This window comes from Manacus candei, unplaced genomic scaffold (assembly GCF_025592945.1).
Source record: "Manacus candei isolate 608988 ecotype Guabito, Panama unplaced genomic scaffold, ASM2559294v1 h1tg000146l, whole genome shotgun sequence".
Classification (NCBI taxonomy): Eukaryota; Metazoa; Chordata; class Aves; order Passeriformes; family Pipridae; genus Manacus; species Manacus candei.
This window is the reverse complement of record NW_026138194.1, coordinates 202900-229469: the sequence shown is the minus strand read 5'-3', so window position 1 is coordinate 229469 and position 26570 is coordinate 202900. Positions and strand designations below refer to the sequence as shown.

At 46.2% G+C, this 26570-nt stretch overlaps 1 protein-coding gene across 4 annotated transcripts in view; it reads left to right on the top strand.

Moving 5' to 3' along the window:
- Nucleotides 1-26570, top strand: part of LOC127462929 (plexin-A4-like) — a 221722-nt gene that overhangs the window by 57000 nt on the left and 138152 nt on the right. The window contains exon 4 of one of the 4 annotated variants that reach the window (XM_051771857.1): nucleotides 23639-23687. The exons of the other annotated variants lie outside the window; for them this stretch is intronic. Within the exon in view, the coding sequence (XP_051627817.1) occupies nucleotides 23639-23653 (15 nt within the window). The 3' untranslated portion in view covers nucleotides 23654-23687. The remainder of the gene's footprint in view (nucleotides 1-23638; nucleotides 23688-26570) is intronic. 4 annotated transcript variants of the gene reach the window in all.

Below are 26570 nucleotides of genomic sequence, written 5' to 3'. Positions count from 1 at the left end.
TTTGAAATGTATTTTAAAATGGGCATATATATATGGAGAGGGGGTGTATGAAACCAACACTTCTTAAATAAACAAAGCCTTTCAGGCTTTGTTCTCTGGTTTTTGCTCTGTGGAAACAGTTTGCCACAAGTAGTTCCCCCAGCCCACCTCTAGGAACCCTTTAATTTGAAACCAATTTGTGGATACCCCTGAGGAAAAACAGGGAAATGCTTAGTTTAACAGGAATTTTCTCCCCCCACTGCTGATGTTTAAGTTGGGAGAGGCTTTGCTCCGTTTGTGACCCATAATTGGGCACTTCTGGCAGTGATCAGAGTCCAATTCCTGGTCTGGCAAAGGCAGGGTGGGCTCATAAGAGTAAACAAAAGTGGTGTAATTAGTCACATTACTGCAGTTGGAGAAGGGACCACACTTTGTATAAGGGGGCCTTGGAAAAAGAGCCCTTCCCTTAACTGGCAACCAAAGTGTGGGGACAAGAGTTCTGGTTTATGAGCCAGGTTTTAACTGAAAGGCAAAAAGGAATGTGCTGGAGATAATTTGAAGGGTCTCTCTCCACCTCTCCCCAGCACACACCCAGACACCCCTGTGTGCAGCAGCCCCTCAGCATCCAAGGGAAGGATGTGAGCCCCTGTCAGGGAACTTTAATGCCATCAGCACATCCACAGGTTGGGAATGCTGCTGGTGGGGCTTGGAAAACCAAGAGAAAGGAAAGCAGGAATAACACCCACCCTGTCCCTCTCCAACTTGATCTTTCCCCCCCTCGTGTGGTGGCAGCCTGGCTTGAGAGCAATCAGACTTCGATGGGTTGCTGGTTGTAGGACTGATGTGTGAAGCCTGGGGGGAGGAATGAGAGAGTTGTGCTGGGTTTTGTAGACTCCAGCCTGTCTGGTGTCTGCAGGAGTGAAGAAGTGTGTTGCTCTGCAGGATTCAGGGATCTGTTCCTGCTTGGTCTCACACTTGTCTTTTTGCTTTGTCTTGATTTTTTTTTTTTTTTTTTTTTGACCCTTCAAAACCCTGTCAGTGGCCTTTCACCTCTTCTAAATGAAACCATATGGAAGAGCTGCAGGTTCCTGGACAGTTTTGGAATTAGAAAAGCTTTGATTGGCTGGGTGAGGGGTAAAAATATAGATTGAAGACTAGACCAGGGCAGTTAATCAAAGATGAGATTTGCAAAGTCCCCTTGGGATGTTGTGCCCAGGGTGACCAGAAAGCATCTTCCCAGCTGTGATTGCAACAGGTAACCCTATAGATGACTGAAACCTGATGGTGTCAAATCTAGGTTGATGTCAATGATGACTTTTTTATGAATTTGACTTTGTCGTTGCTTGACTGTCTCCATACTGGCCTTTGTTACAACAGCTGTGATCCCAAGGAGGATCATTCATCTCCTAAACTAAAAAAGACATGGGATATTGTGAAGAGTTGGAGTAATATTTCAATGTAAGACCACAAAAAATAGATTTCCCAGCTGGGTTGGTGCCCACAGAGGCAGCAGGACCTTGTTAACAGAGATATCCCTTAATCCCATGGAAGATAACTCCTGGTAAGAGTTTATTTTTATGTATCAGTAGCATTGCATCCAGTAGGTACCAGGCTGGGATCCCCCTTGGTGCAGTGAGCCTGGAAGTGTGTGTTGGAAACAAATGGAACGCTCCAAGGCTCTGAAGGGAGATGGGTTGGGCCCCTGGGGGTGCCAAAGTCTGGAGAGGAAAGTTGGGAGCAAATCATCTGTGGGTTTCAGCTCTGGTTACACTCTGCCATGCTGAACGTGTTCTGCTGGTGATTCACAGGGCTGGGTCCCTTTGGATAACAAAACAGGAGCTCCTAAGGGACTTTGGTGGGTTTGGGAAGCTTTGCTGATGGTTGGGGTTTTTTTTTTAGCTGTTGTGGTGCATTGGCAAAGGACCCCAGCATACTTGTATCTATGGCATCCTGGTAATGCAAACCACTGCTCCTCCTGCCAGCCCTGCTGGTATCCCACCCTGCTGGGATGCTCATAGATGAGGTCTGGAGTCATCTTTCCTTTTGACTTCTGGTAATTTTTATTTATTTTTTTTTTTTTTTAAACTGAAGCTGGCAATAAATTCCAGCCATGTCAGGGAAAAGGTTATCATCGAGACTGGCAGAGACCTCATCATATGAATTTTTCAGAACCCCTTCTGATGAAATCTAATTAAACATTTCGGCTGCCACTGTGCAAATCTCCCCGTGTTTGCCTCATTTGTCATCTGGTTGATTAAGGCTGGGTTATCAGGGGGAGTTTATGACTTGTGATATCTGCTGGGATGGATGTGGTTTCACACACTACGGGCACTTTGATCTTTTCCCCACTGCCTACAAGTTTCTGTGGGTTTCTCTGGGATTTTGTACACAGCTGATTTATATCCTTGGGGTCTAAGGGAATATGTTGAGGATAAGCTGCCCTGAGGGATGGGGACACACATTGAGGCATTTCTCCTGCCCTTCAGACAGTCTGTAAGGGATAGGACCTTGGCATCATGTTAGGTTGGAGTGTCTCTCACACTCATTTTGTTGTTTTCTCACAGAACAGAGAAAAATTTTTCAGAAAGAATGAATAAACCCAGCCCAAACCCAGCCCGGTGCCAAATCAAAACTGATTTTTTTTCTCCCTCCTCTTTTTCAATACAACAAACAAGCTGTGAAAGTTTTATAGCATATGAAACAACCACTTATGGTTATTTGACCTCCCCACCTCCTCTTTCCTCTTCTTTTTATTTTTTGCTGTTGTTTAATTAGCTCTCTTCTTGCAGGTATTTCTACTGCGAGATGGAAAAGTCAAAATCTTTTGATGCTTTCGAGCCCCTTCTCCCCCTTGTGATGATGTAAATTAATTCCCCAAATCCCACGTAAATTCTGAATTTTTAGCTAATTTGCTATTCACGGAGAAGAAAAAGAAAACGTTTCCAAATTTCTATCTCTGTTTTCCTCGCACGTCTGTCTCAGCCTGCAATATGTATGGAGAGGTGGGAGATCTTAGGAGACTGCTGCCTTTAGGCTCTTTGTTAAACTTCTTCTGCCGGGTTAGCATTTTTGTCTGCTTGGAAGCTGGAGAATTGAACTCACCTGGGAGCCCCGGTAGCGAAATAAATTATCATAATATAGTAGGAAAAGAATAGATTTGAAGATGGTGAGTAGTGCAGCACTACCCTGCTGTATTACATCTGTTCATTTAGAGGTGTAATATGGCTTTGGCTTTGGGGCACATGACTGGGATATTTTTATTTTGAGGGGAGGGGGCTGCTTGTGCTGGGGAGACGCAGGTAAATGTAACATATAAATACTGAAAGTCCCAAATGCATCCTGACACTCATAGTAAGTATAATAACCACCTGAAACTGAGCATTGATGGTTAATTCATTATTTTTTTTTTAAGCAGGTCTCTCTTTTTTTGAGAGGAATCTGATTCTTTTTAGTGCTGCAAAGCAGTGATGAAGGGCAAGGGATTGAAAGATCTGTTGTAATTAGTATTCCAGTGCTCTGCTTTAACAAATTGTCAGCACAATGTGTGTGTGTGTGTGTGTGTGTGTGTGTATGTGCAGGTGCAGGACTGTTCACCAAGGTGTTATATGCTAAAAAGGATTGATCTTTAGCTTGAACCAGAGGTACCTGCTGGGGGGATCTGAGCTCTACCCCTCCTGAAAAAGCTTTGAGCAGTCCCAGGTTGGGATGTGGCAACAGGAGCTGAATAACCACAAACTCCTTGTGCTGATACCTGCTATTGTCCAACACACCAGTATTGATATTATGTGGGGTTTTTTTCCCCTGGGTTTTAACCTTAATCATGCTTTGCAGCCCCTGCTGTAGCCCTGGCTGCCTCTGTGCTGCTTTCCTCCCTGTTAAGGAAATCTCAGGCGCTTCCCTCTTCAGGCTCACACTGACATTGCCATGGAAGTGCTGCCCTTCTCCTCCCTGCAAAGGCAAGCCCTGCTAGGAAAGATGATCTCACTGGCACTAAATATACCCCAGCCATCAGGCCCCTTGTTCGTGCCAGGGATGCTCTGGCAGACTCTGAAGTGACTGATTTTCTATGTTTTGTCAATTCTCTGTGGCAGGTGATTTCATTAACTGCCCTTTAATGGCTTGCAGAGAGCTGAGCTATTACTTTTTTGTGTTCACTCTCCCGATGGAAACACTTGCTGGTGGCCACTTTGCAGGTCCCCCCTCCAAGATGAACAGGTCAGCCCTGTCATCCCATTTCCAAGCCTACCTCTGTATATTTTTTTCATAAATAAAAATAAGCTGCAGAATTTGGAATTGGAGTCCAATTCCCAGGATATTCACTGTCAGGGTTTCAGCCTGGAGTGCAATGGTGGGATCTGCTCCCAGTTGTATTCCCTATGTGATCTCTGGAGTCATCTGTCTGCTTTCCCTGTTTCTCCTGCAGTTATTAAAATGAAGAAGAGGGGAGTGTGAAGAAGGTGTTTGGGAAAGGACTGAGTTCCTCCTTAACACCATCTGGACTGGGGATGGTGTCTTAGCAGGGATTTTCCCATATATGTTCACTGGGATATTCAGTGTGTGCTGCCCCTGGATCTTCCCCACATCTGCAGCGTATTATGGACAGTCTGTGACCTCTAACTCTGCTATCTTGTCATCTGTTTCCTTTCTTCCAATAGTCCCCTTTCCTGACTGCCCTTTTAACCTGCTCTTTTAGGATATTTCAGTTTTCCCTCCTCCATCCCCTTTGTTCCTTACCCATAAGTAGCTTCCTTCAAGCCCCCTCAATTTTGTTACTGCTGGGATGGCTCCTTGGCCTTTGTTCACCTTAGATGCCCATCTGTGTTTTGATGTAAGCATCAGACTAAAGTATAAGAATCCTGAATTCAATTCCTGCTCTGCTACTGACTTTTATGGACCCACCTTTTGGAGAGTTGGGATTCCTTTCAGTAAAAGGGGATATTTCCATCCCCAGGAGGTGTTGCTAAATTCCTTCCCAGTCCAACGAGAGAAATCAGATCTCTTAGAACACAATCTCATCCTGCAGGAGACTGAAACTGCCCTAAAACAGGGCAGTGAATTATGTCCGAAAATGTCTTTTTCTCTCCATTAATGATAAGGGGAGCTGAGGGCAACTTGTTCAGATATAAACACCTCTTCTATCTCTGTTCCCTGTCTGTAAAGTGACAGTAATGGTGTTTTTCTGCTCTGCCAGGGGTCTCATCAACAATTAGTGGTCGTGAGGTGCTCCAACATTATGATAATAAAAAAGCTCAGTGCAGGGTTGTTTTTTTTATGCATGATTTTCGTGCTGGAGTTTGATTAACATGCTCAGATGGGGCCACTGCTTTTGGCCCTTGGCATTTGGTATTTTCTTCATTCTGCTGCAGGTGAGTTTTCCAACCTCCTCTGTGAAGCTCAGGTGCTCTGACCCGGGCCATACTCCTGAAGTTTGCATAGAATATTTAGGAGGTTGTTTGAGAATAGAGACACTGGGCTACAACTCACATGGTTCAGGAGAAAAAGGGGCTGCCAACAGACCCAACACCCCTATCCACGGATTCTTATTGATGCTCCCTAAACTGCTGAAAGCTTAGGGAAAAACCTTTACTCTCACTTAAAAGGGAAAGAAAGCCTGCAGAATTTATGGCATCTGCAGTGACTGGGGGCACTGCCAGCAAATTCAGGGAGTTCTGAGTGGGAGGAGCAGGCTGGGCTCTCCTTGGGATCACACATCTGGCAGTCACAGTCAGGTGAATTTTGCTGCATTGCCATGCACCACAGGATGCTCTGGGTGATAAGACACACTTGAAGATATTTAGGAATGCCCAACGTACTTCCATATGCTTTGGAGGCTCAAGTTCTCAGGATGGGGTGGGTTAAAGAAGTGAGGGAGTATTTAGACATGCAAAGGTTCAATTAAGACACTTTTCCAGAAGTACTTCAGTGTATGATTCCAGTCCTTTTACCGAGGAACTTGCAATCAAAAGGACACAAGTAACCGGAGCAGGGCACCCAAAGGGGAAAGTGTGGAGAGGAGCAAGTTCCTTGGAAGGACCAGAGTGGAGAGGAGCAGGTGGTTGATGGGAAAGGTCAGTTTGGGTTGGGGGTGACGTGGAGAACATGAGGGTGCCAAGGTCTGTCAGAAAAACCTCAGTATGACGTAATGGCAGAGCGGGAACCTTTGATCCATTCCCGGGATGATGCTGATTGCAGCATGACCCCAGGCAAAACGCTTTCCTCCCTCCATCCCTTCTTCTCTTCCCTGGGAGATTTTCAGGGACTGACTGGACTCTCCCTCTCAACGAGCGTGTCCTGCACCGAGCACAGCGACCCTTTGCTTTCCTCCCGAGCTTTCCCTGGCAGCCGAACCCTGGGCTCAAAGCCGGGTGTTTTGGGGTTCAGCTGCTCGCAAGACTTCCCTGCTGCGAGGCTCCTCTGGCACACGCGGGTGTGTTTGTGCGAGACGAGAACCTTTGCTTAGACCCCCCTGTATCCCTGATTTTCCTGCCGTGCAGCTCCCAGGAATGCCGTGCTCCGGCCCCCCTGCTCCCTCCCAACAGGTTGATCATAAATTAGGTTCTGATGGGCGGGGGGGGGTTGAATTTCGCTCCAGCTGCTGGAGCCGCGGCACATCTGGGGTCCTCCTGTCGTTAATGGCTTCACAAAATGAAGCAATAAAGGTTGTGATGGCTGTGTTTTAACCCCATGGCCCTCGTTCCGTTCAACGGGAGGGTTTCTCGGGAGCCTTTTAAAACCCGCTGTCTGCATTTTAAGTATCTCCCAGTGATGGCCCATCTTCGAGCAGCTTTTATGGAGTGATTTTATTTTCGAAATTTAACAAAGCCGAAGCATCTTTTTTTTTCTGATTTGTTTTGTTTTCCTTCACAAAAGATGAATTGACTCTCTTTAAGTTAAAAACGTCCGTTGTGATTTAACATTTACATATGACAGAAGTCGGTACAAAGCAAGAAAGGGAAGGGAAAAATACCCCGTCTCACTTAACTTGGAATTTTCCTGTGTAAGACAGTAATGCTTTTCCAAGGGATGATTTGTCTGTAAAGAGCAGTTCACAGCTCTGGTCACCGATAAACCCTTCATGGAGTGGTGCTTCCTTCTACTCTCTCACAAACTTCTGTCTGTTGTGAAATGCAGCGTTCAGGAAAACTGGGATGTGACTTTGGACACTGAGATCTTGCTGCATCAGAAATTCTGGCATTTTGGGATTCGTGAATCCTTAGAAATCAAGGTGTCTTCTTCCAGTCCTACTGTCCTGATGAATACCAGTTCCTTAAAAAAAACATTGGCTGTTTTTTGGAGGGAAGTGCATTTGGTGCCCCAACCAAATTGTGGATCTCTGCTGGGTATTGTGGATGCTGCTAAATGTGCCACTTGCAGAATCAATAATATGTTTATCCTTTCAGCTGTGCTGACTGGTATGGAAGTGGGACTGTCCCTGAGTTGCAGGGAGAGCAAAACTATTCAGGCTCTGTACTAAAGTGGATTTACCTGGAAAAGAGGTAGATATTTAATTTTAAGAAGGTGGTTCAGATCACCTCCTGGCCAGGATGTCATTGTGTGTATGGTCAGCAGAGTTCAAAGCGTCATTTGTGCCACCCCCTGGAGACACCTACCTGTTTTCTAGATAAATAAGTCAAATGCTTAAAGGGAGAGTCAGAAAATGTCCTTCCTGATGTGATGCAGGGGTATGTGACTCTATGGGAGACATCACAGGGAAATGGCTGGAGTTGCACAAGCTACGTGAGTTGTGGCACAGGACAGGGATGAACCTCAAGGTCCCTTAATCACAGAAGTTATCCTGCTGCACTTGGGAAAGAAGGGCTATTCCCTGACTCTGTTTCTATGCTGAATTTTGGTTTACTTTTGTAAAACAGGCCCCACCAACCTCAAAATAGTGCTTGACATGCCAAATTCTTATAGAAGGACAAGCAAGGCATGCCAGCCACACACTTAGAGATGATAAACAAGCTCTCATTTCTTTATTTAACTCGTTATTAATTGCAAAGGACGACCCTTCACTCATCTGTTATGAAGTATACTGACTTCCTCTCTCCAGGTTTCCAAGAGACTTCCTGCTCCAGCAAGCTCAGCACAAACCCTGAGGGGGCCCTGGGTCAGTTTTTGAGGAACATGGGGTCTGATGTTGGAGCTAATGAGCTTGTTACAAGACATACACTGGGATCTCTGGTGGCTCCATCCTTTGCCACCGTGTCCAGCCTGTCTGCAATTAGGAACAAGGTCTGTGACATTGTGCTTTATAGTAAACCTGCAGCGAGACAAAACCCTCTGATTTTCACTGAACGTGGCAGGAGCTGCTGATCCACAGAGTGCGAACAAATTTTTCTTCTTTGTGACTGAAATTCTTTAGAAGGCCCCAAGGACTTACTTTTTTAGAATTGGCCTTTTTTTTTAATTTTCTTTTCCTTTGTTTCTTTCAGAGCTGCTACCCATTTTTTTTTTTTCCAGGGATTTAGAAATCAGAAAGGTGTTAGCCCAGGTAGTTGAAGCTATAACGCTGGACACAGTGCTTACAACAAGGGTGTGTTAGGTAATTGATATTGATATATTGGTGGGGCAGAAGGTAAAAGATGGCTCTGATAGATGGAGACACACAGACCTGGGTCCGTGTTGCCTACTTATAGAATCATAGAGTGGTTTGGATTGGTGGAAGGGGCATTGAAGATCATGTCATTCCCCAGGGACACCTTCCACTAGACCAGGTGGCTCCAGTCTCTGTCCAACCTGGCCTTGAACACTTCCAGGAATGGGGAGTTGAAGTTTGTCCAAGGTAACTCTTGTCTGTGGCTGTAAGAGGTCAGTCCTGATACAGAACACAAATCCAAGATGCCAGACCACTCCTATGGGTGCTTCCCTCTTCTCTGATCACGATCAGTTAAATCAGAGAATACAGATATAGAAGTGACCCCAAGGAATCCTTGGATCCCATCTGCCCCAAAGAAAAGCCACTGTAGCTGAACCATTCCTCTGGGATGTTCAGGTTAACTTGGCCATTGCAAGATCCCTGGAGTCAAGTGGTCTGTGCCTCACTTGGATCATTTCTGACCTTTGGGTTTGCAGGTTTTGCCTTTATTTCATTTCAGTGGATGTGGGGACATGCTCTTCTGGGGGATTATCCAGCCATTGTCAGACAGTTCATCTGAATTACCCCATTCATTTCAGTCCTATTCACTCCCTGTGATCCATTATCTTCACCTTTCTTCCCTACCATGAATATCACCCAAGCTACTCTGGTTTTGCACTGGAAACTTTAAATGGATAGATATGTTAATTGGTATCATTACAACAAACGGTTCCAGTCACGCTGCAATTCAGGGAACATTTCAGTGTTGCCATTTAAATGATGAGGGGTTTTTCTCTCTTTTTTTTTTTTTTTTCTTTAATGCCACTGACAGCTACTTGTGTTTAATTCATTTTGATTTTGTTAGGAGGGGGAAGTTATCAGGATTGTATCATTAAAAATGCATGCTTGGGTTATTCATGCATGTTTCATATATCCCTGTGTATGATCCATCATAATTCCACATTAACCAATGGGGATACCAAGTGGAAAGGGTCTGCTGAGCATACATATAATTCAATTACACCCATGACGTCACATTGATTGGATTCTTAATGACACCTCCAAGCTGGGCTGGGAAAAAGGAAGGTTTCCACTGAGGCTGCCTGTGCCTGAGGGACCACAAGGTTTGTGTTACTGATTCAGATTGGATCTGGTAGGAACTGGGCAGCTGCTTTGGAGCTGAAGGCCAGATGTGAAGTGTCTCAGGCAGTGGCACAAACCCTGACTGCCACAGGAGTTGTGCTGATGGGCTGTAATAAAGAAATCAGATGTTCTCCCTGCTGTTTTCTTCAAGTGCTTTCAACAGTGCAGCAGTTCCTGTGGCAGGAGCACAACGTGTCATGGTGCAGCAAAGCCTCCTAATCTGGGATAACTCTGGAGCACTGGTTTGGTTAAAACCCCCTCCTCGTTGACAAGTGATGTGGGGCAGTGCATGGTGAGATTCCTGCAGCTGAGGAGGGAGATGTAGATAAATGCCTAGGTAGACAGATGGATAGAGGATGCAGCTGGTGACACCCTTATCCTCTTCTCTTGTTGTAGATCCTGGTTTAGGATAAATTGGTAATTACACCTTCCTCCCCCCTCACCTTCACTATGTTCTTTGACCCTGTTAGTGAAATGAATTTCTGTTCTTCAGAGCCTGCTCACAATATCCATAAAGTGCCATTCCTGGGAGCCCTGGTGGCACAGGGCAGAGGTCAGATGATGTAGCAAAGTCCATTATTTTCTTCACCCAGAGGGTGGTTGAGCACTGGAACAGGCTCCCCAGGGAAGTGCCTCAAGCCTGAAGGAGTCCAAGAAGCACTATTAGGCACATGGTGGGATTTTTAGAGTTGTCCTGTGCAGTGCCAGGAGCTGGACTTGATGATCCTTGTGTTTCCCTTCCAACTCAGGATATTCTATGTATGATTCCACCTGAGGGAGCACTTGGATGCTCATCTCAGTTTGGGTGTCCTGGCCCTGCTACTTCTTGGCATTAGTCAGGTGGAGCAAGGATTGCTGATGCAGAGTTTTCTTTGATGCTTCTTAAAAAAAAAAAAACTAAAAAGAGGAAGGCTCTGCATCCCTCACTGCCTCTCACTTCAATATATTTAAAAATATCTTGCTCTCTGTGAGTACATCCCAACACCTCTCTGCCTCAGCAGTTTTGAAGCTCTAGTGAATTCCAACCCATCAGTGGATTATCTCTGTTTTATGGGTGCTGGATCACAAGCCTAGAGAACTCAAAAAAAAAATAAAAAATCCCTGTTTATGATCATGGCCAGGAGAAGAAATCACTCCTGCTCCTGACTCCTGGACCTCTGCTTTAAGCACATGAGCATTCTGACTACCATTCCTATTGATTTTCAATTATGGCTCAAATGGAAGTGGTTGTAGCTTTGTGTTAACCCTCAGGAGGATTTGGCCTGTCATGTCTGGCTTGGGAATAGAAGGGGAGAAATCTGGTACTGATGTGGATTTGTGGGGCCTAAACTCACTGCTGGGTAGGAATGAGTGTCACCACTGCTTGTTAAAATAACAAAATCCCTTTTTTATGGGGTTGGGTGTGCTGCTGGGGGCAATGCATGGGTGTGTGGCATGAAGGAATCGTGACTATAAATACAGAGCGATTGTGGTGTGGTTCAAAGTTATTGCTGGCATGAGTGTGGGGGATTTTTAAATTATGTGGGGAGGCTCATTTTAAAGGGGCAGCTGGGCTGAACCTTGCTGGCATTATCAGAATGGTCTAGGCAGAAGGCAGATGAGAAGTTTGAAGCTGCAGAATTCACGCTTTTCCTTCCCTGATTTTTAGCTTACTCAGAGTTCTCCACTTGCTGCACTACACACACACACTCTCCATGTTTCCAGGGTGTTTTCCTCCTTGGATCTCTGAGCTTTTTGCCAAAGACAGGAAATAATGTGTCCATTCCTCTGGCTGGGGATGCAAAGGAGTTAAATAGTTTTTAGAGCCAGGATGAGATCATAATATCACAGAATTATTTGCATTGGAAGGGACCTTAAGGATCATGTTCCAACCCCTTGCCAAGGACAGGGATGTCTTCCACTAGCCCAGGTTGCTCCAAGCCCCATCCAACCTGGCCTTGGACACTTCCAGGGACCCAGGGGCAACCACAGCTTCTCTGGGCAACCTGTACCTTGGCTTCCCCCCCATCTGAGTAAAGAATATTCTCTTAGCATCTAATTGAAATCTAAATCTCTCCTCTTTTAGTTTAAAACCATTCCCTCTTGTCCTATCACTGTCAGCCTGTGTAAAAAGTCACTCTCCCTCTCTTTTATAAGCTCCCTTTAAGTACTGGAAGCCACTTCTAAGGTCTCCCTGGAGCCTTCTCTTCTCCAGGCTGGACAATCTCAGCTCTCCCAGCCTGTCTTCAGAGCAGAGGGGCTCCAGCCCTCAGAGCATCTTCATGGCCTCCTCTGGGTCCTCTCTAACAGGTCCATGTGTTTCTTATGCTGAGGACTCCAGAGCTGGATGCAGTTCTCCAGGTGGAGTCTCACAAGGGCTGAGTAGAGGTCACATCTTCCAGAGCTGTGCTGGAGATCATCACACATTCCCTGAAAAAAATGCCCAGACCTCCTGAAAAAGACCCCCAAACAAACAAACAAAACCCCCAAACAAACAAACAAAAAGCCCCAAACAAAAATCCCCCCAAACAACCTAAAACTCCAAACCCCACAAGGATTATTATTCTCATCAGCCTGTTCAAGACTTGCAATGAATTTCACAAGGTTTGGGTTTGCCTTGAACTTGATCTGCCCTGAACCACCTCTCTGCCCATGTGTCCATCCCCTGCTTCCCGATGTGTGGATGTGTTTATTCCATAGGTTTTCCCTGAGGGCCACGATGATGTTATTTATAGCAGCCCTGCCCACAGTTGTGCAGCTGGAGCCCGTGTTGGGTTTCCATCACCTGCTCCCCTCCTGGTGCCCCTTCACAGCTTCAGAGGGTGCAGCAGGGCTGGATTTCAGCCTGGGGTGGGGTGGTGACCCTGACCTCTCCCTGCCCTTGGCCACAGGGCTCTGTCCTCATCCTCAGCTTCCCCTGAGGCCACAGCCTGCAGGGAATGAAATGCAGCAAGGATGTGAAGTGTATCCTGCAGAATGCTCTTTGTAAGGGCTGAAGGGAACACTCTCTGAGGCAATTTTGTACATCTACACTTTCTGTGTTTGCCTTACCACTCATTGTTAATAATATTTAAAAATATAATTTTTGTGCTAATAATATTAAAATATCAAAATTTATGCATCATTTCTGTGCAGGAGCAGGGCCTCTTTGGGGTGGGCACTGTGCTGCCTTCTTGAAAATCCAGCAGATCTTTTTGGGGTGCTGCAAGTGCTAAACATCCCCACATGGTAAGAGGAGAGGATCCCAGGTAAATGAAATGAGGGTCCTCACAGTGAAGGTAACAGGCTGCTCTGAGCTGCAGTTTTATCTCACTTATTCTCCCTGGAGGGGAGCAAGCAGCCCTACCTGCCTTTTTTTCCATCCCTTATCAGCAGCATCTGGCATTATCACATTTGTTATATCTCCTCCTTCCAGTGCTGACATGAGAGGACATCTCCCAGGGTTGACAACAGGATAAAAAGTAGGGAATTAGCGAAGCCTCAGCGCCTGAGTCTCTGTGACTCTTTCCTTTCCAGTCTGAACACCAGCTCTGTGGTGTCCTGGAGCAGGAGGAAGGCCGAGGTGACCACACTCCTCCTCCCTGTTGCAGGGATATCTGCTCAGCTGGAGGATGCAAACTCCCACCATGTGCTTGAGCATTACTGTCAATAACCAGTGGCTAGAGTAGTATAGAAAAATAAATGAACTTTGTGGGTTTTTTTGGCCTGGGAGGTTGCTAAGAGCATATTTCTATTTTTTTCAGCCTGGATGTGCCTGTGGGGAGGGACGTGCAGGGGTAACAGAGGTGGAATTACAGGATCCCTTTTGAGTCCCGTTTGGAAACAGCTCCCTGCAGTGGCTCTGCTTCAAACCCTCCCACTTGTAGCTGACTCTGCATCCCGGTGGGAGGCCCTGACTTCCCAGAAGAGCTGGCCTGAGTTCATAACCTTCCCCCGCTGCCCTTTGCAGCTCCTGGAGCTGTATCTCTCCTTGGAAAAGCACTGGGAACTCCCTCCTCCCTCCACCGTGCTGGGGAAATGCCCTTTGTAACGCTCCAAGCTTTTGTTTTTTACATGAGCTGAGTTGGGGTGAACTTGGCAAGGCTGCCAGAACATCATGAATAAGTTAGGAGGGAAGCTGTGCTCCAAGCTCAGGGCATACACAGGAAGGGAAAGCAGGGCTGGTGCTCAGCCTCCAGAGTGCCTGTGTAGTGGCATTTTTTACTCTCTTTGCACCCCATATTGGTTGACAATCAGACCTTTCACTTAATTCAGGAGTCTTCAGTGGTCCTGTGTTTCTCCAGCCATGGCTGGTTTAGGACAAGTGATCTGCAAATCTCTCTGGCATCACCTACTGTTGGTGGAACATCCTGAGAATCCAATATCTAAGAGATTTCTTACCTCAAGCAAAACATCCTCAACCCGGAGAGTTCATGACGATTTTGTGCCTCCTCAACACCTCTGCCACCTCAGTTTCCCATTGCCCAAGGCTCCTCCTGGAGTCCCTGGTTCTCCCATTGCAAGAGAGAAATGTTTAAAGGGCAGAGTGGGCAGTGTGTCATCTCATCTCACTGCCTGAACCACAAACACACAAGGCCCCGTGATTATTTCTGTTTCCTAAGAGAAATGATTTTTCCAGGAGATGCAGCATCTGTGAGGTTGAGATGAAAATTCCCTCTTTGCTCTTCCCAAAACCACGTTTGCAGAAGAATTGGTCAAATGAGGGCCACCTTTCTCTTTCTGGGAACATCTCTGCTCCCCTTCTACCCAAGTGCTGGTGATTTTGATTTCTGAAGACCAAGCATTCTTGGTGTCAGGGATGTCTCTGTGCTGATGTACAGACACCCTGTTCTCTGCTCTCAGCCTCTGGTGTGTCAGTGGGATGTTTTTTATCCTTTTTGAAGTGTATCCCATTCTTCCTCCATGTCTCTGAGTCCCTTGTCACCGTGATTTCATTCATGCAGTCCCCGGAGGGTCATTGCCAGTCACCTCTCTGCATTTATTTCTGCACAGTTGGGGCTTTGCAATAAAAAACAAAACTCTCTATCTGCTTCATTTCCAGAGCTGCTGGTTTAGCTCCTGATTTCTTCATTGGCTTCATTTCAAATCACAGCAGGTCAAGGAATAAGGTACATCAGTGTCCCCTCCAAAACGTGTCCTGCTCCACGTTAGGACTTTTGTGACCACACACTGCTATGTCAGGACTTGTTGAAGGGCCAGGGAGCAGAGCTGGGCCATGGACAGAGGTGTAGGACTGGAAGGCACATCTTGGGTCAAATCTGTGCCCTTGCCATTGCTGGCATCACATTGTGTGGTTCTGATTGCAAACCTTGCAGGCTCCATCCTCACCTTCATTTGCTTCTTCTACTTGCCCTGCCCAAGAGTTTCTCACTGCTGGTGGGCTGGGCAGGCTGAGGGTATATAGGGATATAGCTGGGAGAGATGGGCTGAGCTGGACCCAAACTGAGAACAGGTTATCCCAGCAAAGCCCCAGCTGAGCTAAGGACTGGCCTGAAGGAATGTGCCTCTTCCAGCAGATTGTGTCCTTGCTGGAGCACAGAGAGGACATCCTAGAGGTTGGGCCAAAGGGGTTTTTCTATCCTGTGTGGGGAGAGCAAACAGAGCACGTTGCATCTCTCTGCACAAAGTTGGTGAGACCTGGATCCCCAAAATGCTGCTTTTTGCAAGGTGTCTGTGGGATGTAGCTGCCTGTTTAACAGTAATCCAAACCTGGAGTGGAGGTGAAAATAACAGCCCCAAAGCCAACAGGTTTCATAGAATCATTATCATAGGATCATTTAGGTTGGGAAAGACCTCCAAGACTGAGTCCAACCTGTGACTGATCACCACCCTATCAACCAGACCAGAGCACCGGGTGCCACATCCAGTCATTCCTTGAACACCTCCAGGAATGGTGACTCCCCCACCTCCCTGGGCAGCCCCTTCCAATGCCTGACAACTCTTTCCATGCAGAAATTCTTCCCCATGTCCAACCTAAGCCTCCTGTTTGCTGCAATGAGAAGTGACTCCAGCCTTGGATTGATGCTCCGGAAGGAGCACACTGCCAACAGCGCTTAGAAATTGCCTCTCCCGTGGCTTTTTTTTTTGTGAAGAGCAGCAAAAAATGGGCATTACAAATGTCTTGCCTGGAAGTGCCTCTGCCAGGAATATTTGATAGAGACATATGCTCACCTCACACACCCCCCCACACAGAGCAGCCAAATTTGATGAAGGGATTTATTAGTGGAGGTGCTGCAATACGTGCTCCTGCTCCTGCCTCCTTTGATTTTTGTCATGCAGGAGAGGGTTAGTTTTGCCTTTTTGTTTCAGTTTGATTTTTAAGTGCTTTTCTGATGGCTGCTTTACATTCTGCTCTGTGTTCTGGGGGAGCTGAGTCAGCTTTTAGCACCCATCCTCTGCTCAGAGGAATTTGCACTGGTTTTGTTTATGATTTTCAGCACAACCAGTTCTCCTTTGCCTTTAATTGACAAGCAGGAAATGTTTCTTGGACTTTTTAGATGGCTGAGTCCATTGCTGGGACACTGTTGTTGAGGAGAGGAAACTCATAGGAAGCTCGTGTTGTTTGAGTGATTAGCAAATAGAATATGATTTCAGTGCAAATGTATCTCTTGATACTCGAGGTGTAAAACACTCTGAGTAATGATCATGTTTTAAATATAGTTTATAACTTTCTTCTCATGCCTATCCCGCCTACTGTATGTGCATTGTGGGATATACACACAGTGTGGCTGTGTATAGATGATGTAGCTGTATAATTACACCTACAGAGCAAGAGATCTGTCTGTGTTTATTTTTAAATATTATATATATATGTGTGTGTATCTAAAGAAAGAGTTTTACACAGATGGAATCTCTTTTAGGCCCCATTTCAATAATAATTACAGCTGAATGATGCCGTGGCCATTTTATTTTATATCTTCTTTTATTTTAGCTGCCTCTAAATCACTGCTAATTTTCCAAGCAGAAAGGTCACGGCACAGATGTGAATAAACACGCTGTAAACTGGGTGTAGTAAATAAATCCACTCCTCAGGAGCAGTGGCATCAAACACAGTAACACTGCAAGAACTGGCAAAGGAGTCTTGTCACTAATTTTCTCATTATACGAATTAATGATTGGAGTGTCTTTGATGTGGGGTTAAACTCCTAGTAAGTGCAGTGTAACTACAGGACTCTTTTTATGAGATGGGACCTCCTGTTTCTCACTGGTTACACTTCAACCAGCTCTGCCAGTGCCTTCAGCTCTGACTTGCAAGGCTGTAGCATCCAGTCCCATCTTCCTTACCATTGTTTTTGACTGTTGTGTGTCTCCTGAGATTTTCCTGAGCTTGGGATCCTGGATTTGGGATGCACTGGAGGAAAAATCAATCTGTACTTACCCTGCTCCTTGTGCTATAAAGCCCCACCTCTGATTGTTTTTGGAGGCAGGAGATAAGCCTTGGATGGACTCAGTGTTGCCAAAATCTTGCCCTGAAACTTGCGACTGAGACAATTGTTTCAGTTTTACTTATTTAGACTCTTATTTGAAGAAAACCTGGTGGGCCACAGAGGCCTGGAACTGAGAAACTGTTCAGTGTCAAGAAATTATCAGGGAATCACAGAATGATTTGGGTTGGAGGGATCTTAGAGGTCATCCAGTTCCAACCCTGTGCCATGGGCAGGGACATCTTCCACTATCCCAGGTTTCTCCAAGCCCCATCCAAGCTGACCTTGGACACTTCCAGGGTTGAGGCAGCCACACCTTCTCTAGGCAACTTGTTCAGGAAGTTCAGGAAAAGTCTTTGACAAACACTGTCAAGGACAGAGCTTGTGCATGGGGAGGATGATGAGCTGATGGCTGTGCCAAGGATTAACTGGAGAGGGAAGGTAATCCCGAGGCAACAGGTGGGATAGCCTGAATTTGCAGGAGAGAGATCCTGTCTCAAAAGAGAGGGATTTAGCTGCTAAGGTGCCAATACCTTCACAAGAGAGCAGTTTATTTTGGATGTGTGTCTGGGCAGCAACAAGCAATTGTAGGGGCTTTTTTTAACTGACTGGGTAAAATCCTGGTCCTGTTGGAACAACTATCAGAGCAAACAGCACTAGGGATGTCTGCAGGTTGTGGCAGAGGAGTAAAGCATATTTTCTGGGGAGAGTGTTTGTGGGAGAAGGGGTATGGATCGTTCTCACCTGCTTCCATGGTGCTTTCTGCACCACTGCTCACGCACAGCTCACTTATCTCCACTTTGCTTGGTGGGGTTTTTCCCCCCTCCCTTCGAACTCCTCCCCACCAACTGTGCCAGCTCCTGGGGAAATAAAGCCTGGCCTGGCACATTTCTGTCTGCAGCTCTGCTCCTGCATGGCTGGGCTTCTCACACCTACCTGCTGGGAAGAGCAGACGTGGGAACAGCTTTGCTTTCTGCTTGGCTCGTGCGGCGCGATCCCGCTCCGAGCCCTCCGAGGCGGCGCGTTGGTGCGAGACGGGGAAGATCCTTTGTGCTGAGACGGGGTGGTGGGACAGGAGGAGCCTTGGCTTAGTGTTTCAGGGGCTGCTGGTTGAACTGGCTGCTAAAACCTTGTTTTCATCAAAGGGAAGTGTTTCTGCGGGTCAAATATCGGACCGAGATGGGGGTGCTCTGAGCTTGTCCTGTCCCACATGTCTGTGGTCAAACTCCTGGCCACACTCCCTTCATAATCCCTTTCAACCCAAACCATTCTATAATTCTTTGATTCTGTCTCATCCCTTGGGGTGGTTGGATGTCTCTTTGGACAACAGCAGCATCTTTTTGTCTCACATACATTGTGTCATTTCTATCTTATACAAGCAATAGCTTAACACTGGATTTTAAGGGATTTTTTTGGCTCCAAAGGACCCCCCAGACATGTCCTTGCCAGTGCTGAGGGTTTTCAGAAGGTGAGAGGGGCTGTTGCAGGAACTCCTGAGGATCCTATCAGGGAAACCCTTGGATCCTGGCTCCTCCCTTCCCACAATATTGGAATAATTTGTGAGCAGTGAGTGAGCTGCTGTAGCTGCCCAATGCTTACGCTGCTGTTTTACATTGATAATTCATCCTGGGATCAGCATTCAGAATTAATTCAATTAAAGGGGCCTCATCATTCATTTATGAGGGGGGAAGCTTATAAAGAGCTGTACACAGGGAACAGCTCTTTGTGTGCTAAGGATGGAGCTGGTTTCTAGCTGGGTGCTGTGCTTGTGGTGTCTCCTGGTTTGTGATGGGGGACTGGGCATCTCCTGGGACAGGGAGGGCATCAGACTGGGTACTTTTTTAGTGGCAATGTCAGTAGAGGAGCCTGACCAAACACTGAGCTGTGCTTTTAGTATGATATGGGATGTTTCTGGATCAAATCCAAACCTCTTTGTTGGGGCAGTGCAGTAAAAGGATCCCCCATAGGGGTACACAGATGTATCTATCTCTGGAATCCCTGGTTCAGCCTCTCTCCTCGCTTGAATATTCACTTGAATAATAACCTCAAATTTTCTGTCATTCCAGCTAGCTGTGTGACAAAATAAATGCTATTTCTTGGCTTTCTTACAGGATTATATTCTGCCTCTCACAGATTTTTCCTTTCTGTCCCTGTTCTCATCTGCTTCCTGCCCTTCAGACCCTCTGTCCTCACAGAAAAGCCCCTTGGTGGGGGAGTTTGCCTTGAGTTATCCAGCAAATGCTGTTCTGGCCCTGTTTTGGGCAGGGGTCCTGCTCATGGTGGGAGAATTTATACCTCATTGTTCAGTATGTTTAGCTGGGATGGATAAGCCTGGGGGAGACATCAGGGGAAGGATGGAATCAGGTCATGCTCTCCAGCCTAAGCTGGAGATGATCATCACAAGAACTCTTCTTCTTCCACATCCACACTGAGTGTTGTAGCAGTTCTATCATCAGGAAGAGGCTTTTCCATCTGAGGATTTGGGTTTATACCATTTGACCAACTGGAATATGGGTCTTAAGCTTTCTAGACTTACAGTGAAGATCCTGACTAGCAACTTTTCTCTTGGAGTGAGCTGGGTGGGGAGGGAACTGCTCTGCTTCTGTACTGAGGTAAAGATGAATTTTATGGGATTTGGGAAACCTGCCTGGCAGTGCAAGGATGAGCCTTTACCCCTGATGCCCTCAGGAACTGGGTAAACATGACTGATAATTTAAAGTCCACCAAATGTCAGCAGGAGGGTTGTATCACCTCATGGGCAAAAGCTATCTGTGAAAATGATTTCTGGACGATTTTGCCTCAAATTGTACTTCCTTTTTCTACTGTGGCTGGTTGAGGTTTTCCATTAACCATCGTAGCTCCATACCATCTCCAGGATGCTGAGCCCAGCTCAGGATGGCAGCTGCTGGCACTCCACACCTGGAACTGACTGGACAGTTCCCAGACTCTGTCCTTTTCCTTCCTTATATCTGAGTAAAAACATAATTTTGACAGGCCAGTGATGCAGAAAATAACTTGCTGCTCTCCAACTGTTGCATCCCTTGACCCCAATTAGAATGTGGCGCATGGAGAATTGTCAGCTTCTCGCTTTCTCTCCACTCCCCATCTCCCTGACCAAAATTCCCATTATAAAGATGACACCTGAGCACTTCACAGGCTGGAAAACGTTGCTGACCAAACAGAGAATCAGAGCAGATCTGAAGTCCAGCTCTTTGGGGGTTTTCTGGCCTTTGTTTCTGAAAAAGGTGCGGGAAAGCTGTCAGAAAAAACACGGTTGTGGTGCTGGGTCGATGGTTGGACTTTTGAGGTCTTTTCCAACTGTAGTGATTCTATGAGATATTCCAACCTGTGGGAATATTTCCCCTTCACCTCTCTATATGAGGTTGGACCCCCAGGGTTGGCTTATGCCTTGAAACATAAAATTTCAAGACATAAACCTTGAAGCTGTAGCTGTCCCATCCCTGTAGCTGCCCAGTGTCCAAGGCCAGGCTGGATGAGGCTTGGAGTAACCTGGGATAGTGGAAGGTGTCCCTACCCATGGCAGGATGGGGGTGACCTTTAAGGTCCTTTCTAACCCAAACCATTCAGTGATTCCCTGATAATTTCCTTACACCCAGCAGTCCCTCATCTCCACCCCTCTGTGACCCATCAAATTTTCTCCAAATAAGAGTCCAAATAAATAAAATGGAATCAACTGTCTCAGTCACAAGTTTTAGGGCAAGATTTTGGTGATACTGAGTCCATCCAAGGCTCGTCTCCTGCCTCCAAAAGCAATCAGAGCTGGGGCTTTATGGCACAAGGAGCAGATTGATTTTTCCTCCAGTGCATCCCAAATCCAGGATCCCAAGCTCAGGAAAATCTCAGGAGACACACAACAGCCAAAAACAATGGTAAGGAAGATGGGACTGGATGCTACAGCCTTGCAAGTCAGAGCTGAAGGCACTGGCAGAGCTGGTTGAGGTGTAACCAGTGAGAAACAGGAGGTCCCATCTTATAAAACGAGTCCTGTAGTTACACTTCACTTACCAGGAGTTTAACCTCACATCAAAGACACTCCAGTCATTAATTCATATAATGAGAAAATTAGTGACAAGACTCCTTTGCCAGTTCTTGCAGTGTTACTGTGTTTGATGCCACTGCTCCTGGGGAGTGGATTTATTTACTACACCCAGTTTACGGCGTATTTATTCACATCTGTGCTGTGACCTTTCTGCTTGGAAAATTAGCAGTTACAGATGATGTAGCCTTACAAACTTAAGCTAAAGGCATCCCTGAGGATGAGTAATGGAGTCCACAGGATGTTTCTGTGGGATTCAGGACCGTCCAAGACTGCACACGTTCCTCTACTACCCCACGATCCTGCCCTTTACATAGAGGACCCACTGGCATCTCCCTCTCTTGCAGCGTCCTATTCTCTTGCAAGCATGGCATGAACTCCCTAAAGATGAGAGCAGAGAGCAGGGCTGGACCTGTGCCTGAGATGTGTCTGACTTTTCCCCCCACAGCTCTGGATGTGGAGCTGTTGGTATCGGACGCTGGGGGCTCGTCTCAAATCGCGGCTGCCTCGTGCTCCCTGACGCACAACCTCTCCTCAGGTTATCTGTGTGTGAGTCAAGGGGATGGGAGGAGGGCACAGCTCCAGACTGTGACTCATTCAGTCTTTTCCCACTGCTGCTGTAATTCAAGTGGAAACCTCGGAAGACTGCAAAACCTTCAGGCACGAGAAGGATGCCAGGATTTGAGTGCGTATGAATGAATCCAGGGCTCGTTTCTGAACTTGGAGAAACAGGGGAGGCTTTGCTGCGATCTCGTTGCCTCACGTAGGGAGAGAACAAGGGGGAAAGGTTTCAGACTGAAAGAGAGTAGGTTTAGATTGGATATTAAGAAAAAAAAAATCTTTGCTCAGAAGGTGGTGAGATGCTGGAACGGGTTGCTCAGGGAAGCTGTGGATGCCCCATCCCTGGAAGTGTTCAAGGCCAGTTTGGACAGGACTTGGAGCAACCTAGTCTAGTGAAAGGTGTCCCTGCCTGTGGCAGGGGGGTGGAACTGGATGATCTTTAAAGTCCCTTCCAACCCAAACCATTCTGTGATTCTGTGATTGTATGATCAATCTCCTTGAAAAACTGGAAGCATGGAGTTGGTGTTGTCTATGTGCACTTTTAAATTAAATCCCTGATTTTGAGGGGACTAGTTGCATAGAGGGCAGTAAGAAAACATCAAACCTTCTCCTAAAGTTAAGGAGGTATTGGATTAAAGGCAAAAGGTACTGCATGCAGCAATAGCCTGAGGAATAGTGTTGGAAGAATTTGGCAGGATGCTTCTATCTGTCTTAATTTGTTGCCTTGGAACTCTGTCACCTGAATTGTTTTAAAAGCCTTGTAGATGTGGCACTTAGGGATGTGGTTTAGTGGTGGGCTTGGCAGCGCTGGGTTAATGGTTGGACTCAATGATCCTGGAGGTCCTTTCCAACCTAACAGATTCTGTGGTTCTGGGACTTTATTGTGGTTAAGCTCAGGACCAGCCCAGGGAAGCAGCTGAGCATACAGAGCACAACAGTTCACAGAAGGACCTGCCCTCAATGTGGGGGTTCCCTCCCCCCTGGGTGTCCAGAGACCTCGTGTAATCACTGAGGATGACCCTGGCCATGGCTTTCCCTCCCTTTTAGGCCATTAGGATTCATCAGCACGCTCTGGACACTGATGCTGGATTCCTTTGTGCTCCTTCTGACGTTCCCTCTGGTCTTATTAGGCAGAGGTGGAGTTGAAGGTGGAATATCCTCCCAGAATATCCATCAGGTGCATGAGCTCAGTACACGGGTCATTGTATCTCACACTGCACTGACTTTCCTTGATCCTGCCAAAGTTGAATTTCTAATCAGGCTGGTCATCTTGACCTTCTCTGCAGTGTGGGCCACAAGGAGAGTCCATCCTCCGAGCCTCCAAGTTGGCTTATCCCTCACAGGAGCTTGCTTGGAGGCAAAGGTAGAATTCCAGAAACTCTCCAGGGCTGCAGGCAGGAAGATCCTGCTGGAAACCCAGTGAGGGAAATCCAAGCTGTGACCAGAAAGCTATCACATCAACATGTTGATTTTAAATAACTGAAGGCATAACTCATGCTCCCCACCACCCTTCTTTTCCTCTAACAGTGACAGTTCTGTCCAGTAAACACCAGCAACTGCCACCACTGCAGCTTCCCAAACAGCCCAAGGAAACACAGCCCTGCCTTTCCTTTGTATTTCTGTGTGAAAAGCAGGTGATGCTGAGACATTTTACAGTCCCAGCTCGGTGAAAATCTTTCATATAAATGACTCAGGTGATATGTGAGTGACAGGAATCGTGGTGACACTGATTGAGCTGTGGTGGCTCCACGCAGAAGACTTTTGTCTCTGCAGTTGGGATGAGTGGCAGCTAAAGACCTGCTTAATAATTTCTGCCATGAAAGAGGGGAAAATAATATGGGAGGGTGGAATTGATCCCTCTGAACTGATCAATCTCTTCCTTCATTTTCTTCTGGGCTCTGTGTTGGGATGATGAAGACTGTTCCTCTTTGAAGGACCTTGCATGACCAGCTGAGGAATGATGATGGTATGAAGGGGTTCAAAAACTCCCTCTTTTTCTTGCCATCTTTCCCAGAGATCATAACCTGAGACAGAGGGAGGAAAACTGTTCTGGCAAAGAGTTCTGTCAATAAAGCCCTGCCTTTGCTCTCTGGCTGGAAGGCTTGAAATGGGGTGAAAAATCATAGCAATGTTTATTTTACAGAAGATAAGCTTTAAGCTGAATGTATTATGGTTTTTTGGCTGACAGTAATCAAGGATTTTTTTTCCTAAAATAAGAAAATAACTGCCCAATCTCCAACTTCATTTTAACATGAAAAATGTTGGTTTCTTGACAATTGTTAGAAAAAGGATTTCCGTATGAAAACCTAATGAATGGCTCAAAAGTTGATTAAGAAGGGAGATGCTAAGTCAAAGTTTTCTAGCTAGAAATAGTGATTTATTATCCAGCTATCTTTGCAAATGACAAAATAACTAATTAGATACAATTCATCATCTGAACTTCAAGCTGCCACTGGTGTAAGATAGAAGGTTTTATGAACAATTCATAGTCCCAATTTTGATCTAAATGTAGCATAGTGTGTATTGAGAGTTAGTCAAAGACACTGAGGCACTGGGAAATGCTTAATAAGATTCTGAAATTCTGCCCCCCTGTAGATTTTTTTCCTAATGAAGGATTTGAAAAGGGCGTTTTAGAGTGATGTTTTATATGGTAGCAGTCTTTTCCCATAAAACATCAACCATAATAATTATTTTTATGCAGATCCTGAGGCACAGAGAGATTAAATGACTTTCTCAAGGTCAGACAGCGAGTCAGAGGCAGAACCAGTGAATGAATGTGAGTCTTGATTCAGGGGCTGTGGTGTGTACTCAAGTAGCCCTCACTTCTTAAATCTCCAGGCTTGGATGAACTCAAATCTTTCTGGGTCTGATGTCCCAGCATCTCCTAACCCAGTTGTTTCTGCAGAAGTGCAACCCTGGAAGTGAATAACGTGCTCCCAACTATCTGTGGTTTATCCTTGGAATCAGCATGACCTGCCAGGATATTGATGGGTACATTGTCCTTGATGGGTCATCTCCCAGGGGACAGTTGTGATGATAAATGACTTCTTCAGTGGCCTTTCAGTACTTAAAGGGAGTTTATAAAAAAGAGGGAGAGTGACTTTTTACTTGGGCAAATGGTGAGAGAAAAAGGGGGAAGGGTTTTAAACAAAAAGAGGAGAGATTTAGATTAGATATTAGGAAGAAATGATTGCCTGTGAGGGTGATGAGGCCCTGGCACAGGTTGCCCAGAGAAGCTGTGGCTGCCCCATCCCTGGAAGTGTTCAAGACCAGGTTGAATGGGGTCCTAAGCAACCTGATTTAGTGGGTGGCATCCCTGCCCATGTGGAGGGGTTGAAACTAGATGTTCTCTAAGGTCCCTTCCAACCCCAGCCATTCTATGATTCTAAATTCTATGATTCTGAGTGACTGTGTTGTCACTCAATATCCAAGCTGAGAGTTGTGGGAAGAGATCTGGCAAAGGCTCTCCTGCATGGCTTTCTACTTGGTAAAGACTGGTCCTAAATTTCAGATCCCCACTGGATGACACTCCCAACCTTCTGGGGGTCACCTGGAGATTAGAAATCCTTTAAGTGCTGCAACATTCCTGCCTGTAACAACACGTGTAGTGGTGGATCTTGCAGTGCTGCTGCTTCTGGCCAGTACTGGGTAGGGATTTCCATTCTGGCCTTTTTGCAAATCTCTCTGCTGAGCCAAGTTCAGCTGCACCAGGTCCCAGGGGACACATGAACTGCAGTAGTTGTCCGCTCGTTCAGCGAAGTCGAGTAATTCAGCTGCATTCCTCTCTGGACATTGTTTGGGTCTCCTGATATCTCCTCATGAATTATTAGCTATGGAAAAGACTTATTGCTAAGATATTGTAGCTGGTTTAGTCTCCTGGTCATTGCAGGTTTCCTTCCAAATTTGTTTGGTTCTGTTTTAAGTGGCTCGATGCTGGTCCTCTCGACATTTCCCCCCCGGGCCTCTCTCCTGCAGTCTGATACTTCCTGCTGTCAGGAAGTTGTTCCTCATACTCAGGCTACTTCTTATCAGTCTGTCACTTTTTCAACTCATTGGGCTAATGGTTTCCCCATTACCAGAGCTGCCTCTCTGTGTCCTTTCGCCCCAGTCTCCCCAAGGGAGCCTCTTTCTTCTTGCACTGAAAGAGGGTCAGACCAGATGACTTTTCAGTCTTTTTCTGCCCTCTCGCTCTGACTTCTTGGAGTCTCAGAGATTCTGGATCTGACCTACAAGGAACTTTGACAGCGTGTAAAAGAATGGATTTTATAAAACTCAATCACAGAGTCATTTAGGAAAAGACCTCTCAGATTGAGTCCAACCACCAGCACTGCTGAGGCCACCACTAAACCACATTCCCAAATGCCACATCTGCACTGCTTTTAAATTCCTCCAGGGATGGTGACTTGACCCTCCCTGAGGGCAGCCTGTTCCTCAGCTTGACAACCCTTTCCATGAAAATCTTTTTCCTAATATCCAGCCTAAACCTTCCCTGGTACAACTTGAGGCCATTTCCTCGAGTAAGCAATGAAGATATCAGAGTTCATAAATCCCACAGGTTTAGACATTCACATAAATCTGAGAATTGTATCCATGAAAGGGTGAAATCATCTTTTTCTGTCCTGGATGTACACGACTTTTTGGGGCATAGGGAAAGCCTGAGTTACTCCAGCACTGAGAATTAGTTTCTCAGATTTGCAGCGGGGTTTTCTAAGGATGTGGAGAAACAGGAAAGAGAAGGCAGGGAAAAAAAACAAAAACAAGAAAGATCAATTCTGATACTCATCCGAGGAACCAAGAAAAGGCTGAAGGCCCTTTCTCCTCATAGATTCAGTTCAGGGCTGGGACAGAA